At 34.8% G+C, this 16664-nt stretch overlaps 1 protein-coding gene across 4 annotated transcripts; it reads left to right on the forward strand.

Moving 5' to 3' along the window:
- Positions 226-13234, forward strand: LOC18786649 (crossover junction endonuclease MUS81). 4 transcript variants are annotated; one of them, XR_002270040.1, is made up of 16 exons: positions 226-537; positions 2033-2121; positions 2213-2291; positions 2395-2481; positions 2567-2692; positions 3311-3545; positions 5316-5520; positions 5621-5748; positions 6557-6705; positions 7384-7441; positions 8498-8656; positions 10200-10279; positions 11042-11113; positions 11271-11347; positions 11718-11804; positions 12980-13069. XR_002270040.1 is itself a non-coding variant. In XM_007220151.2 (15 exons), exons 1-15 carry the CDS (start codon positions 335-337, stop codon positions 13082-13084), a joined length of 2028 nt encoding a protein of 675 aa, XP_007220213.1. In that variant the 5' UTR covers positions 232-334; the 3' UTR covers positions 13085-13234. The 4 variants fall into 4 exon arrangements, 1 of the variants encoding a protein (XP_007220213.1); XR_002270041.1 differs by having other exon boundaries at positions 227-537; positions 11271-11279; XR_002270039.1 differs by having other exon boundaries at positions 227-537; positions 11042-11347.

The raw sequence follows: 16664 nt of genomic DNA on the forward strand, positions 1-16664 counted from the left end.
GACTCTATCACGGAAGGACCAACTTGATACAAAATAAAAAGTTTAAGGACGTTTGAATTGAAAATTTTAGTTGATGGACCAAAATGATACTGGAGCGATAGTTGGAGGACCATTTAGGTTATTAGTGGGTCAAAAAGAGGAGAAAATGTGATTTAACCCAATTTTGAAACCAAAACAATTAAGTTACATCGCGCCACCGCCACGCCGTTTGGTAAAGAGGACACATCGGTCTTTTCACAAGAATGCCACAATTTCAATTTCAAGCTCCCTCCTCAGTCCTCCTTCCACCCTCAACGCCCATCCTTCTCTCCGAAAACCCCAAAATCCCAATTCAATGGAGCAGCAGAAGCGCATGGTGAGCAAGTGCCCGGAGAACGAAGAGCTCGCAGCGTACATGCTACGCAAGTGGCAGGAAATGGCCGAGCAAAAGCCTAAAGGCATCTCCGAGAACATCGAAATGACTCTTTCTAAGGCTTACTCCAATGTCTGCAACTCCAAGAACCCTATTAAAACCCTTAAAGAGTTTTCCCATATCAAGTGAGTTTTATAAGCTCTGTTTTGATTTCTCAAGAAAGTTTGCATTTATATTTAATCAGGGTTTAATTTTGGTCATTCTTGGAATGGAAGATTGTCAATTGTGAGGTTTATAATCTTAACCAATTAAAGAATTTTTATTTAGTTTTATGGACAATTTATGATGCTGAAGTTATAATCTTGGTTTTAGTGGTTTTGATCATATATTTTGTTTAATTTTGTTCACTCTGCCAAGGTATAGTGATTGAAGTTGAACTGTAATTTTTTTTTTCACAGGAGCTTATGTACTTTTGTGGAATAAGATATCCTTGAGATTATGTAACTTCAGCTTATTGTTAATTTCTTGATTTTAAAAAATATTTTATTGAGAGTTTATTGTTGATATGCCAAACAAGTCTTACCCAAGAATTTTTTTGTTTTGTTTTGGTTACAGCAGTATAATCAATGTGAAGTTTCCTCTGTTTGGCTGTGGAAAAATTGTGGTTAAGACAAAATTTCATTCTTTTCTCTTACCCAGGGATGGATCCAGGATTTTAAAATTGACAGGGCTGGACTTACATTAGGAACTAATATTTTTTTTCCAAAGTGAAAAATTGTGGAAATTTCAGTGAAGTCTAGTTTATTTCTTTGAAATTATACGTTCCTAAAAAAAGTTCAAACAATATGATGAATTTCATTTAAAAGCAGAAATTATATACTCTAAAAACTAACTATACCTATTCTATGCATTTTACATAACACTATAAAATCTTAGGTCCATTTTGTAATATTCTTCGCGTCCAGGTTTTAGTTTTCTTAATTACTTAAAAATAGAAGTGACAGTGGGGAAATGAATGAAAAAGGGGGTAGAATGGATGAGAGGAGGGTGGGAAGAGCAAGAAATTAAGGGACCTTTAAAAAATAGAAACGTTTGCATTGTTTGCAAGACGGCTAATGTCACTGCAGCAAATTTAGAAAATGTGTTTAATTTATTTTAAGATAAAATTTTTGGCCATATTTTTTTTACATGTATATTAGCAAGTTGGCATTGCCTTGCTCTTGGAGAAAACTTTTCGGACAAAAAATAAAGCATGATTATTATTAGTATGTAAAACAGAGTAGATATGTGTATGCGATGATAATGTACTCCATTTTTCCTGTCAACAATAATTTTGAATTTCTCTGGGTGTAAGAAACTGCAATAGAAATAGAGATTTCTACTGCATTTACAAAAATTTAGAATGGGCTATAGCCCGTACATCCTTGCATTTCTGTCTCCGTGCTTATTCATACCTTGTAGGGAGCTGAAATAATAAGAATGGAATGAGAAAATTGAATCTAATTCATATCATTTTCAGGAAGAGGTCTTCACATTGGAAACTCAAAAAATGATATCGAGTTATTATTACTTGTCTAGAAGAATAAAAAATGTCTTGATTATTTTGGAAGCTGTTTAGGGGTTTGCAATTTCATGATTTATTTTATTGGAATGACATGCACCATTCATATGTTGGTGCAGGGGTGTGGGGAAGTGGATTCTGCGGCTTATGCAAGGGTTTTTTGAGACCGGTTCAAGCAGTTCTGAACCAGAAGACTTAACAAAAAAGGGTACTTTTAATAATTCATTAGCTTTACATTCTCTGTACTTGATTTAATGTTAAATTGATTCGTTTTGCTGTCAAATATGCATGTGTTTTAGGTAAGAGAAACAAAGGAAGCAGGCGCTATCTTCCACAAAAGAATTCTGTGGCATATGCATTATTGATCACACTTTACAGGTAAACTGGAATGTTATTTAACTAAGCAAGCACTCACTCACAGCTTTAATTGAATGTGCTTTATCAAATTTTTGGAAGTTGGAGTTAATGATAAGCTTTTCAGGGGAACTGAAAATGGGAATGAATTTATGCGTAAACAGGAGCTTATTGATGCAGCTGAAGCAAGTGGACTTTCTCGTGTGCCAATTATGTATGTTGTGATTCATTATATCAGTTCCGCAAATTTCTGTCATTTGTGTTTAATTGTGATGTTCTGAGACCTGGTTTTTTCTTAGGCCAGAGAAGGGAAAGGGAAAACTTGGACACTTTGCGAGTTCTGCAAAGGAATGGTATAGTGGATGGTCCTGCATGACAACATTGATAACCAAGGGACTGGCTGTGAAATCAAGTTGCCCCGCAAAGTATGGCTTTTTTCTTCTTCTTCATTTATATTTATTTGGTTTTACTTTATGCTAACAAGGAACTATTTAAGTATCTTATATTGTTTTTCTTCCTCAAAACTTGTAAATTTGAATGGCAAAATCTCTAGCCTTATGCACTTTTTACAATTTTACGTGGAAATGTTTCGATTGTTTCAGGAGTAATAAATAAATCAAAGTGTCTTTATGAAAGTTGAATTGCTTACAAAATCATTCCCCATTAAGAAAATACAGTAGGAAAGGTATACTTTGATGTGAATGATGATTCACAAGTAGACTATGATGTGGAATTTATTAGAATCATTGATGAGTTGTAGTACTTAATTCTTGCCATTTAATAGAAGAATGTCTTGTCCATTGGCACATGGGCAAATATTTTCTTTTTAGGTAAATAACATTTGATAAGTGGCTTTAGCTAATATATGAATGCCAGCTCTGGAACCTTGTTTGTGATATGGTTAGTTTCAATATGAGTTTGTACTTGTCTGTACCAAATTCTGCGAAATCAAGTATTACATCAAGCAGTTCCTGGAAGTTGTCAAGTTTCACTTTGATTGCATTTGCACATTAACAGATGTGTAATGCATGCCGACACTGTAGGTACATGCTTACTGAAGAAGGTAAGGAAGCTGCACGTGAATGTCTCATGAGGTCTGGTTTGGCAGAGCCTATAGAACAATCTGCTAATGCCAAAGGGCCTTCTGTTCTGAATGTGGACAATATTTCACATCAGGGACTTGCTCATCCGGGCTCAGCCACAGAGGTGACATTGTTGCCCACTAATCTAAGTAGGCAGGAGAAACCGTTTGATATTCCACGGGAATACCTTGACAAGGTACATATCTAGCTAGCTTTTAATGTTTATCTTGAATTGTGGACTGGGAACAATAATCAGTTGATTTTTATATTATTTTCTGAACACACTCCTTTCCAAGGTTAAGCATATTAATTAAAGTGTGTGGTCTTAGTTGCTCAGTTCAGCTGATACCAACCCTTTAATATGAGTTTTCTTTCTCCCTCAATATCCAGTCATGCCATGGGCTGTGGTTCGCACTTGATTATAAATTGATATTGATATTGGATTTGAAAGAGGAGATTTTGTTCTGGTCATCTACATCCTGGATGGAGTTTTATTTTTACGTTGTTTGCCTATCTTTCAGATTGTCAATCAAATGAATATTTTGTTGCAGAAAAACAAAGTTAATAAGACACACCCCTCTCCCTCCCCCCCCCGATGTTCTTGTGTATTTGTTCTTAGTGGATGCCTTTTATTTCTATATTTCTATATGTTCATCTTTTAACCATCTAATTTCATAGACATCTTTGTGGGAATATTTTCAGTTGAATTACGAATAAACATAAACAACTTATTTCTAGGGGTGGGAATAATATTAATGAGACCGAAAATTGTCTGCCTGACTCGACCTACCCGAGTTGGCTTCCTTTATCTTTGTTAACAGGGTTCAGGGCTGGGGTTCCATAACCATTTTTGTGAAATTGTGGAAGTCGACCCTATTTTTTTATTTCTCAAAAAAGGTTTTTCTATGTGTTGTCATCTTATTTGATGTCTCTAGACTTGCTGCGGAACCGAAGCCAACCAAATATGGTTTTCACCTGAGCCAACCAACCTAGGGGCCCCAAACATTGCTCATCCACATCTGAGGGGTTTCCACCTGAGCCAACCAACCTAGGGGCCCCAGACATTGCTCATCCACATCTGAGGGGTTTCCACCTAATGCTTAGGAAAATAAAAGGATAGGATTAGGGTTAAGGGTATAGTAAGAACATTGGTGAGTTGGTTAAGCAAAATGTCACTCTACCAGAAACAAGAGTCAATAGGTTCAAACAGTAGAATTGATTGACATATAAACCCATCATTTTAGGTAATAGTTGATCTCAAAAGCTTAATCATCCATGTAGAAACAAGCCCAATGATGTATTTCAAGCTCAATAACCTCAACTTAATAAAACAGGCACATTATTGAGGCCCTGTTCTGTAAGTTTTTGTTTCTGGTTTCCAGTTTTTATATTTTATATTCTCATATTTATATTTACATTTTAAAAAAATTTATTTAAAACTCTGTTTTGTAAAAGAGATAGTGAAGAAAAGCATGGAAGAAAGGAGATAGATGAGAAATGAGAGAGGTCATGACAAAACGAAGAAGTGTACATAATTCTATATATTTCTCCCCTCTCCTTCACATCTTTCGCATCCATCATCTCTCTTCTCACTTTTCTTCACTTCTCCTTCCCAATTTTTGTTTAAAACTTAAAAAACAATAACAAATAGAAAATGTTACAGAATGAGCCCTGAAGTTTTGTTTTAAATTTATCTTTTTGGGGAAATATCATGTCCGGTTTCTATTCAACTTCATAACCAAGTATTTTTGAGACGATATCCATAAGCTTCAGTTGATATCTCTCTTGCTTTTCCTTTCATTTAAATTTTTTTCATTGAGCGTGAACTATATAGAAATACATGAAATGTTACATTGTTTTGCTTCTTGTGCACCTGGTCATAGCACTTTGAAGTGCATGCATGTTATAATTATTTGCTCTTTTCTAGGTCAATATTTTGTCTTGATTCATTTTCTCTTTTCTATAGTTTATGCCCATGGGGTATTCTAAGGAACAGATTGTTCAGGCTTTTACTGAAGTTTCAGAAAGTTCCCTTGGCAAGGAAATGTCTTCACTATGGCCATCCGTTCTGTGTCGTCTTCGCGAAGAAGAAGTTTATGGTTTGCATTTGAAGTCTCAGACTTTAAGGAAAGATCTTTGTGCAGAACCAATCACTTACACGGTTGCAGATGGTAAGCTTTCTCTGTAAAGATGCTAAGTCATAGTGAGATGCTCCAATTCTCCAAAACCATCTAAACCCCCTTTCTTATAAAGCTCATTATAATTGCTCAGGTCATAGAGATTGTGTAATGAGTGAGAATAGGCTGACCACCTCTTCTTGCGATGGTGGACATGTGGCGAAGATTAATTCTGACGAGCCAGTATCAAAGTCTTTTACGTTCAGAGCTTGTTCATCCTCTGTATGTGATGTGTCAATTCGGTTTAAATACGATGATAACACTATTCCAGGGGCATATCTTGCATATTTGACTGATACATATGTCATGTACCAAGTACTGCATAATGGGGATAGAATCATGGAATTTGAACCATCTACCCCCATTTTTTTTCCAGCCTTTGAAGCTGAAAGAGGAGTCATTAAGTAAAACGAATAAGTTGTGAAAATAAGTAACCATTCACTTACATAGATGAAACAGATATATTTACTAAAATTTGATAGACAATTATTTTGTTAAAATATAATATAAAACATTTGAAAATGACTCTTGGGGAAAATTTGTACAGAGAAAATTGATGGTTTGGCTTTTCCTTTTCTTGTTAACAAAAATGTGATGTTCTTCTCAGTTTAAAGTACACCAGATCTTATTTTCCAAATGTTATAATAAATAGTGCATTAAAAAAAAAAAAAACTAAGGTTAATTTTATTTGACTGCTTTCTTTTTGTTTGTGTTTTCTTTTTTTCATAGAATATTTTAGTGAGGCTACCTCAGTGCTTCTGCCAAAATCTGCCTATAGTGCAGAACCTCAAATTTACATGAGGCTTAGATTCGTCGGGTAATTGTTTTTAAATATTGTGGCTTTCGTTGAATGGATTTAGCTCTGAAAATATCATGTCAAATTGAACGCATTAAAATTGTGTTTATATGAGACTTTTACTACAAATAATACTTTAGGGGGCAGATGGTTGTAGACATTTTTTCTTACAATCAAATTCATCTTTTCCAGTATACTGTTATATGTTGCTCATTGACTTGTTGGCTTTCCTAGAGTCATCCTGTGCCAAAGCCTACTTCGGAAAATTATGAAGCAAGTTCGAGTGTTTTATCCATACCACCTCTAAGCTTTGGGGAGAGATTTGAGGATGCATATGAAGTAATCTTGGTATTGGATGATCGAGAACAATTTGCTACTCAGGGGTCAGTAACTTATGATTTTTACATCTGCCATACTTTTTTAAATGATGAAGCTAGTTAAAGATAGTCGTTATTCTGTCTTGACACCGAAACAGCTTTGTGGTTATGCCAATAATTATCTGGGAAATTCTCTATGAATCCTATTGTTTGCTCAATAGGCTTTGTCCCCAAACTCCCCATTTGACCCCTTACAAAACTGGAAAAAAATAGCCTGACCCCCCAACCCGACAGCAAGCTCATCCCCACCTTTGGTGGCTCCTCACTTTGACTCTGGCTAGTCCCAGACAGGACTCAGCAGTTGCCACTCCCCTCCTTTCTGTTTCTCTTATTCTCACTATCCCCTACTGCATTGGTTGCTAGGGTGGCTGGCGACCTTGCCGCCTTCAGATCTGAAATCGGTGGCAAGGTTGAAAGAGAGAGGAGGGGGAGTGGCGGCTGGCTATTCGCCGTCATCAGAGGGAGGAGCTGCGGCTGCTGTTGGTTTTGGGGCTCTTTTGATTTTTATGATTTTTTGTTTTTAGTTTTATACAAAGAATTGGTAATATGACAATTATTACTACAATTTTTTTTTTTTTTTTTCCATGTCCTTGAGAATGCAGTGTAGGACTAGTTTGTTATACATTGAGCTTTTGCTGGTGTTTTTAACTACTGTGATTAATTGTATATGCATTGTGATTTTAGATCGCGGTCTAGGAGAATTATTGAGAATGTTCGTTCTCAATTCAAAATCAAAATAGAGGTGAGTTCTTGTAGTCTTTTATATGTTAGTTCTTCTAGTGGTTTACATTGAACATTAACTAGAATTTGTACTGTTGTATATCATTTGTCTGTATTGGTTTCACATATCAATGGCAGTTTGTGGTGCTTTCTTTTATTACCTTTTTGTTTGTTTGTATAGTGTTTGGCATATTTTGCTTCTTCATGATTGAGTAGGCTTGAACTTTTAAATAAAATGAGGAAACCTTTGTTGTATCCCTATTATTTTACGGGTTAAATAATTTTTTTAAATGTACTGGTTCTGTGGATTTTGTTCTTCTCTTGTAGATTATATACCTGTAGAGAACTGTCAATAATATTATTGCCTCTGAGTTATTTACAGGCATTTGTCGTTCTTATGCTTGAAACCTTTTGGTTTGGGGACTACCTGCATCTATGCTACCCTGGGGTTAGACTTTAGAGTATGTTGTTTTAGAAACGTGTGAGTCTAGCAATTGGGGTACTTTGGTCTCTTCCACTATCCTCTACTGAGCAAGAATCCACCTTGGGATTTCAGTTTCCTCTATGTAGCACTTTACTCAATGTCTCTTCATATTGTTCTGTTGCAATGCATGATGTGATAGTGATAGACTTGAGAACATTTGCTTCCCATCTTATAGTCCATTATACATATTGGTTTTACTTTTTGCTAAATAATTCAATTGCATTAATTCCGAGCTCAAGTTGGGGTTTTTTTGGCTGATATTCATAAAATTCAGCTGGGATTTTAAGAACTCTTTTTAAAGTATTTGGCTCCAAGAACATTTTCACTCTTCGGTTCATTATGTTTTGGGTTTGTTGTAGTCTTCTTTAAGTATGGTTGCTGCTTTGAATCTCAAATTGTTGTGATTATTGACCTAAATGACATCATACGTAGAAGTCTAGAATAATGTGGTGAGTTTTCTAATTGTTACTTTACATTGTAATTAATTTTGGCTTACTAGCTTGAGAGGTACTTGTCCAAATTGTTGCTTTAATATCTTCTCCATTTACTGCAAACTATCTGCAAACTATAATTAACGAACTGACTCTTCTACAGGTTAGGAGGTTACCAGTTGGAGATGGAATCTGGATAGCTCGCCATAAGCATCTTGAGAGCGAATATGTACTTGATTTTATTGTTGAGAGGAAGAATGTCGATGACTTACGCAGTTCAATTAGAGACAACCGTTACAGGGATCAGAAATTGAGACTCTTGGTATTGATTCGTATTGGAAAGACTATATGTTTTATTTGTATCAGTTATACGAAGTTTGCTATTATATCTTTCATCTGTTGTTTGTATGCTTATTATTTGACAGTTTTATTGTGAAAACTTGGCGTTTCTCCTGCTTTACCTTTACCTTTACCTTTTAATATCAATCTGCCTGTAGTGCATTTTGTTGCTAAATATTAAATTACTAATTTTACATGTTATACTATGAAATGAAGAATATCAGAATAAAAGACTGAAATCTTTTCTTGCGAAGAAGACGGAAAAGTGAAAACATTTTGTTATTGGTGATTGCTCTTATTCTTTTCTCCCTTCATGTATGGATATTATTATATTCAACGTGACATGATTATCCCTTGTTGGGGATTTTTGTAACATTTTTGTTTGCTCCTGTCATAAGTTAAGTATATGCAACCCAAGAATGAAGAATTGATAAACCTAACCATATATCTTCGATAGATGTACTTAGGCCAGCCATTTGGTGTCTGAAATTTAAGGCCAGATGTACTTGCAGAATTCGTTGTTTGCATCTAATTTAGTTTTTTAGGGAATCAGCCATATATGTCTTTATACATGTACTCGGGCAAGCAATTTGGTGCCTGAAAGGTTTAGGCCAGATCCACTTGCCTATTCTTGGTACCCATCTATGTTACTTTTATTTTCCCAGTCTTTGTAGATGATGTTGTTTGGTAGGTGTTGAAAATAATCGTATGTTTTCTTTTCTTGTTTAAAGTAAATGGATTAAAAGGTTTTATGCATATTGATAGCATCATATTGGGTATGAAGAAAAAAAGTGAAATGATGGGAAGCATTCCTAGTTTAAAGAAAACGCATGAGATAGAGTTTTGAGCAAGAACTATTGAAAAGTAGTATTTTCTGGGGCAATGTTTGTTATGACCTCCCATGCTGGGTTCATGTCTTACTGGAGCATCAGTTTCCTTTTTAACATGAATTTATTGCTGCAAACTGGGATTACTATTTAGTTTAGCTTTGCTTATGAATGCTAAATTTGCTGATTGGTTTAGTTACTTGGTAGGGTACATTAATTGAGATTGAATTTATCTGTTTTGCAGACTTTGTTGCAATGCATTGATGCCTTATATCACGTTATGTTAATACACTTAAAGAAAATCATGCTTTTAATGTTTGAATATTCTGGAATTTATAGGGTTTTTCATGTGCTTGAATGAGAATAAAGTATCATCCTGTGCGAGGATGGCATGATTCACTCCATAGCTTTTGTTTGAATCATTATAACTGATTGAGAGATGCATTCATTACATTCTTCTTTATGTGCAATATAATGAAAAAGAACAATTGTTGATTTGTGTTTCTCTGTTGTTGGGTTGCTTCTGCCTACTCATGTTAGGCTCTTTTGTCTCATGTCTACTAAAGAAATTTATTTCTTCAAGTGAGCCTTTAAATGCATTTGATGTTCTGGTTGCCTGAGAATTTTGGATTTACTGTTAAAATATATCACTTTGCACATTATTCTGACATGTTTGGTCCTTCAATTGCATATTGTTAGAGGTGCGGGCTGAAGAAACTGATATATCTTGTGGAAGGTGATCCAAATACTTCAGAAGCAGCAGAAAGCATTAAAACAGCGTAAGCATTTCTGTGAATATTCTTTAAAGCTACATTTACTACTACTTACCATAAACAATTTTAAATCAAATCATCCTGGTTAAACTAGGAAATGAACCTTGCAATATGTATATCAGTCATAAGTATTTTCAGTGATGATTTTTTCCTAACCATCTGTTTCAGTACAACCTGCATCAGTGTAGTAATAGTTTGCTTTTAAGACCATAAGTCATCCAGAGTTTGGTACTGTTCAAGGGCACACATCTCTTATAACAGTCCCTTTCCATCCAAACAAAACCACTTTGCTATACTTTTGGAACCCTAATTTCCAACCTTTAGGCATCAAATAGCCTTCAAAAAGAATATTCAACATAAAACCTTGCTCACTGCCCTATGTGGTGCAAGTAAGATCACCTTTGCCCCTTGGCAGATATTCCATGCTCTGTAAGCTTGTGTAAGGGTGCTGTAACAATTTAGTTATTCAATAGGTTTTAGATGTGAAACTTTTATAAGAAAGTGTCATATATTTGCACCTTCTTTGTAGATGTTAGTTTTAAACATCATTTGACATCCTAAGATCCTTTCGTTTCCAGTTTCAATTTGCCTTTCAAGTTTTTTAAGATTACCATCCATGATGTTGCACATCTCAAATTCCTTTGGGTGATAACGGAAAATAAATAATAGAATAATCCTAATACTGATGTCCTAACGATTTGCGAAGAGTGATTATTATTATTATTATTTGAATCCATCTTCAACAGTTATAAATCTCATATTGTGCAGCTGTTTCACAACTGAGATTTTGGAGGGATTTGATGTTCAGAGAACTATTGGCTTGGCTGATACATTGAAGAAGTATGTCTATCTTACTCAAGCAATAACTCAGTATTACAATTCAGAATTCTCTGAGGAACAATGTATACGTGCTGGGGTTTGTCCTCCTTTTGATGAATTTGTTAAAAGGTGCCAAGACCTGGATAAAATGACAGTCAGTGACGTTTTTGCCACTCAGCTCATGCAGGTATGTAATGTTTTTGAGAGAAAGGATTACCATCCCTCATTTGACAAGCAGTCTTGGGTCTACTATTGGTATGTAACAAACTATGTTCCATTAAAAAAAGAATTATGGATAAAATTAATTTCTATGGGTCATGCATTGTTTTTTTTCTCCTTTTGGATATATGTGTATATATATGGATTTATAGAACCTAGTAAATTAAAAGGTGCATTTCTATGAAGGTAAGTGAAAAAATTTCCCCTTCTGCATGTCCTTTTTAGCATAAAAACTCCATTTAACATAGTACGTGAATGGCATTTTGGATGAAAAATTGGGTAAATGGTTCCTGATCTCTTTTGAAACAGTATATATGACATAGCTGAGTTATTGCTTAATCTTGAGAACTAGGATAGTGAGAAAATGGTGAACAAACTTTACACACTTCTTCAATCATGTATGCAGGTCCCCCAGGTAACTGAGGACGTTGCCATAGCTGTTCTGGATTTGTACCCAACGCTTTTATCTCTTGCCCGTGCCTACTCTCTACTTGTAAGTCCTTCCCTTGGGTTGGAATTTTAAATGTGTTAGGCAATATCTGTTTTAACCAACTGTGGGTGCCCCACCCTTGGGGAATGTGAAAAAATCAACCCTAATGTCTTGGACATCCAACATGGTCACTGATCTATAGATAAACATGAAAACAAGAAAAGAAGAAATTTCTAGGTATTATAATTTTCCATTTTACCTTCATTAATTTTCTATTTTTAAGATTTCTTTAAACTTTAGTTTTTAAAAAAAAGAGTCAACACTGCCTATGCCATGGTCACAGGGAAGGGAGGAAAAATATAATATTTTCATTTTTTTAAAACTAAATGAAAAGGAAAAAAATATGGGATTTTTGAAATTTGGGGAGTGATTAAAGGCGGGTGCAAATAGGGTCAACTGTTTTTTATTGTTCTATCTTGTTGTGCCACAGAGTGATTCAAAAGCATTGGTTATATTGCATAAAATGTAAGCGAAATAACTATATTTGATGAGTCTTCAAACGAAGATACTCTCTGAAAGTGGTTAAAGATATAGGGTTTGTTTGAAGAATTCTGAGATCTCATACAAAATTATTCAGTCCATCATGTTTTGTGTAGTGTTTGAAATTATATGTTGGTATTGTATGGTTAAGATTATCCCAATCTTTTCATTTGGAATCATAATTGTCATATGGATGGATAAAATGTTTGACTTTCTAGGGGTGAGAGTTGCAAGTAGCCATTAGATGCAACGCAGGAGCTGTTATATTCTTTTTTTGTTTATTGTTTATTGTTTATTGTTTTTTTAAGTGTGCTGCTATGCCTTTTTATGTGTTACAAGTGGGATGTTAAAACAGGAAAAGTAAAATATTTTTCACACATGCGCAATGTCCTGGGATGCATGACTCATGAGATTCTATTGATGTTGGAATCTATTGTTGATTTTTCTTTTCTCCTTATTGTTGAATAGAAAATCTTGAAATGTTCCTTGAGACCTGTTTGGGTATGTCACCATTCTTATATAACAATGATTTAATGATATAATGGCATTGATCTATTTACCTATACAATCTTCTTTTTAAAATTTTATTTTTTAAAAACTTGTTAAAATAATTTATGCTGTATAATGGGTGGTGAAATGAGCCGAGCCGTTTTTGGCACTTTGGTTGTACTCAAGTTTAATCATATGTTATTGACTAGGAGGGTGATGTCCGTGCACAAGAAGAGATGCTTAGAACCCAGAGTAACAATGCCGTCAATGTGGGTGCTAGTAAGAATATATTTCACTTGGTTTGGGGCAACTGATTGTTTCGTATCTCCTATTTCAATTTTTTGTTAATTTGTTAATTTTTTAATGGAAGAGTGCTCTTGTAAGCTACCAATCTTTCAATGTAAATAACATGTCCAGTTCATTGTTATAAAAAATAGCTTGCTGTACAACGTTTCTGAACTGAATGTCGTTTGACTTCAATTGCACTCTTAGGAAAGGCACAATCTTCTGCTTGTTCTGCACAATCTGTGCAATCTTGTATATTCAACTATGGTGGGTGAGTTGCATTTTGGCTCTATAGTATAGAACGGGTTGGGTTTTAGATTTAAATTTTTCCAAGCAAAAAATATAAAGAAAGTGTATCAGTCCCGCTCGCCTAAGGACCTAAAAATGAGGACTTTGGAGGAACTCTTTAATAAAAGCCATTGGATATAATGTAAGGGCACATGTTATTAGTAGTTTACACCCTCACCCATACTCCTTGTTTTACCAAAAACAACCCTTTTGAGTCCTAATCTACAAACCCATACTCCTTGTTTTACCAAAAACAACCCTTTTGAGTCCTAATCTACAAAATAATAAGGGTAATAATAGTAAATAAAAATGAAAACCTAGGGATACAAGTTGACCCCTGTCTTCCTCCTCAGTCATCTTTTTCCCCCTCCTCCCTTTTCGCCATTGTTCTATCTGAACAAAGGTACACAAGAAAGCATTATTCTTGTAGGACCAAGGCTTATAAAAGTTTCTCGCTAGGCAATTCCCTTTGCCTGTCAACTAAAAGGCACACACGAGAAATAAATATCAGAAGAAGTTGAAGTGTTTTTATTAGGGTGGAGAGAAGAATCGTCTCTTGATTCTCACATGTTTTCCTTTCTGTGTGTTTTTTTAGTGGAAATAGGAATTAAAGCTTCAATTTTTTTTTTAAAATTTATCATAAGCTAGTTATGATATTCCAAATTCGTAAGCTTTGGGAAAAATGGGACAATACGCAAAATAGATGTGAAGGAAGATGATGATAACTTAATCTCAGAGCCGGAAGAATGGCATCCTCATCTTGCAAGTCCCATATTTCACTCTTCAGTATGTTATCACACTCATCATAATTTCTTTTACCATGCAACAAAACCCCAAGTGAATTTGCAGCTAAGGGAAGACCCTTACACCTTCTAATAATTTCGCTACTGATTTCTTCCGGAATTGGATGAAGGGAAAATTAGGTGTAGGGATTTCTATCTAGAAGCTATAAGAGAATAAATTATTTAGCCCATGCGTATCAAATATGAAATCAAATAAAGGCGGAAGCAAGAAAAAGCTAGAGATTCATGCAAGTTTCAACCTAGGTCCCAATCTTTGTAGGTTTATGAAAGTTTGCACCTTTGACACTAATATCACATATTAGAGAGAATGTCGAAAGTGAGGTTATCTTTGGAGCGTATCTTGAATCCCAAAATGGTATTCAAGTAGAGGGAGTTGTCCCTTAGTTGTTGATTCTCCACCTTGTTCTCCAATAGGCACAATATGATTATGCCTCCCCAAAGTATCTTCACTGAGGTAGAATGAGAATGAGACAATAAGGAACCAAGAGAAGAAGAGGTGCTAGCGTTTCTTCTCTATGGGGTGGCCAAGGTAGTGATTGGGAGGGAGGTTTGATGTTTCCTCTCTTACTAAATGGCCAACTTGAAAACCTGAAGAAGGTGTTGTGCTATGACTATAATTATATAGAGACATATTGTCACACATGTGCCCCTAAAGAGAACACATGTGTTGCACCCCCATCTCTTGGCCTTTTTGGGCTTCTTTGGTCTACCACATTAATCTTATAATGTGTCACACTTTGCCTAATTCTATAAGGTCCATTTTTCTTTAATGTTTAAGTCATATAGAACCAAAACTAAAGTTTCATAACTTTAATTAATTCATTAAATTAATCTAATTAGTTTAATTGATTGAATGCCTTAATAAATTAAATCACTAACTTGTCTAACAAGCATTGGTTCTAGTCAACCTTGTGTTGACCGCGTCAAGTCTCGGGTCAATGGTTTGACCTTTGACTTAGACCAAGCCGCAAAATCATTTATTCTCTTTTCAATTCTCGATCCATACCTTTTCCGTGTGTGATTTTATAAATTCTAATTAACAAAGCCGTGGGTAAGAATGATTACTTCTAAACTAAATGTCAATTGTATACCTTTATACAATTCTCCCTATTGGCGAAGGCTAATTGTGATTAGTCCTTCATGTTTTCATTGCGGCAAAGATGGACATTGGAAGAGGAACTGCCAGGCTTATCACTTTGCTGTTTAACTCTAAACAATTGTTTATACATTACTTGAGTTTGATAACAATATTTGATCTATTGTAGCTGATGTTGCTCTAGAGATTGGGAACAAGTAGGATGCTCATGAAGGATGATCGTGCTGAGATTTGGATCATTTATCATGTTTATTTTGTTCACCTCATGGAGGTCTTAATAGTACTTATGAACTTATTTAGTATATTTGGTAATGTATAAAGTACTTATTTACTATCTTCATGTTTTAGAATATAGTCGTATAGTTTGTATGATAAAACCACTTGGTTGCTTATATATATATATATATATATATATATGACTATTCGTATTATGGTAATATGATGTTTGACCTCTTTATGTTTTATGAGATAAATGTGTGGTAGTTTTACTCATAAGTGTCAAACAAGTAATTCTAAGTTGTGATAATGCAAATTAGTCCTCAGACCTAAGACATCACAGTTGTATTGTGGACGAGTCATTTATCTTTGAGAACACTATACAATCACATTAAAAGATATGACTTAAAGGTGCTCATCGGGATATCCGGCAAGTTCACAGAGGCATGTGAATGTACAATAAGGAATCTCTACTCTTAGTAAAAAGGGAGAATACTCTAGAGATACGATTCGTTGAATCTTTGGCCAAAATATAGGATGAGAATTGAAACAAGAATGTTTGCAATCAGATCCAAGTGAATCATATAACCTGGAAATGTCACATTAGGGATTTGGCACGAGTTAACCTTATCACAATAATGTGACATAAAGTATTGTTTTAGACAAGGGCTGAATTGCATTGCAATCACAAACTAACTAGGTTCTCCAATGAATTCTATTTAGCTTGGGTAGCCATGACATATTCCTCAGTGTCAACCATAGTTTGTGAAAGTCCTTAAGGCATAATTACAATTAGCCTTCACCAATAGCGAAGAATTGTATGGAGAAATATAATTCGTAATTGATTTAGAAGAAGTCGGACTTACCCACTGCCTAGCTAATCAGAACCTATAAGAACGTACATCGAAAAGGATTGGATTAAGAATTAGACGAGAAAAAGGGATTTTGTGGCCTGGTCAAAGTCAAAGTCAAAGTCAAAGGTCAATCGTTGACCCAACACTTGACAGGTCAAGAATGGTTGACTGGTACCAATACTTGTGAGACAAGTTAATGACTTAATTAATTATGTCATTAAACAAATTAAACAAATTAAAATGGTTTAATTTAATCAATTAAAGTTATTGAGCATTAATTGGATCCCACATAACTTAAGGAATAAAGAATTGGAGCATAGGACTTTAGACACATGTGACGCATTGAAGCATA

Source organism: Prunus persica, chromosome G2 (genome assembly GCF_000346465.2).
Source record: "Prunus persica cultivar Lovell chromosome G2, Prunus_persica_NCBIv2, whole genome shotgun sequence".
Taxonomy (NCBI): Eukaryota; Viridiplantae; Streptophyta; class Magnoliopsida; order Rosales; family Rosaceae; genus Prunus; species Prunus persica.

Excerpts from the sequence above, each read along its gene's own strand:
- LOC18786649 (XM_007220151.2), top strand. The coding sequence starts at position 335 with ATGGAGCAGCAGAAGCGCATGGTGAGCAAGTGCCCGGAGAACGAAGAG. Across the intron at positions 2,292-2,394 it reads TTATTGATCACACTTTACAG|GGGAACTGAAAATGGGAATG; the intron begins GTAAACTGGAAT and ends TAAGCTTTTCAG. Across the intron at positions 3,546-5,315 it reads CACGGGAATACCTTGACAAG|TTTATGCCCATGGGGTATTC; the intron begins GTACATATCTAG and ends TCTTTTCTATAG.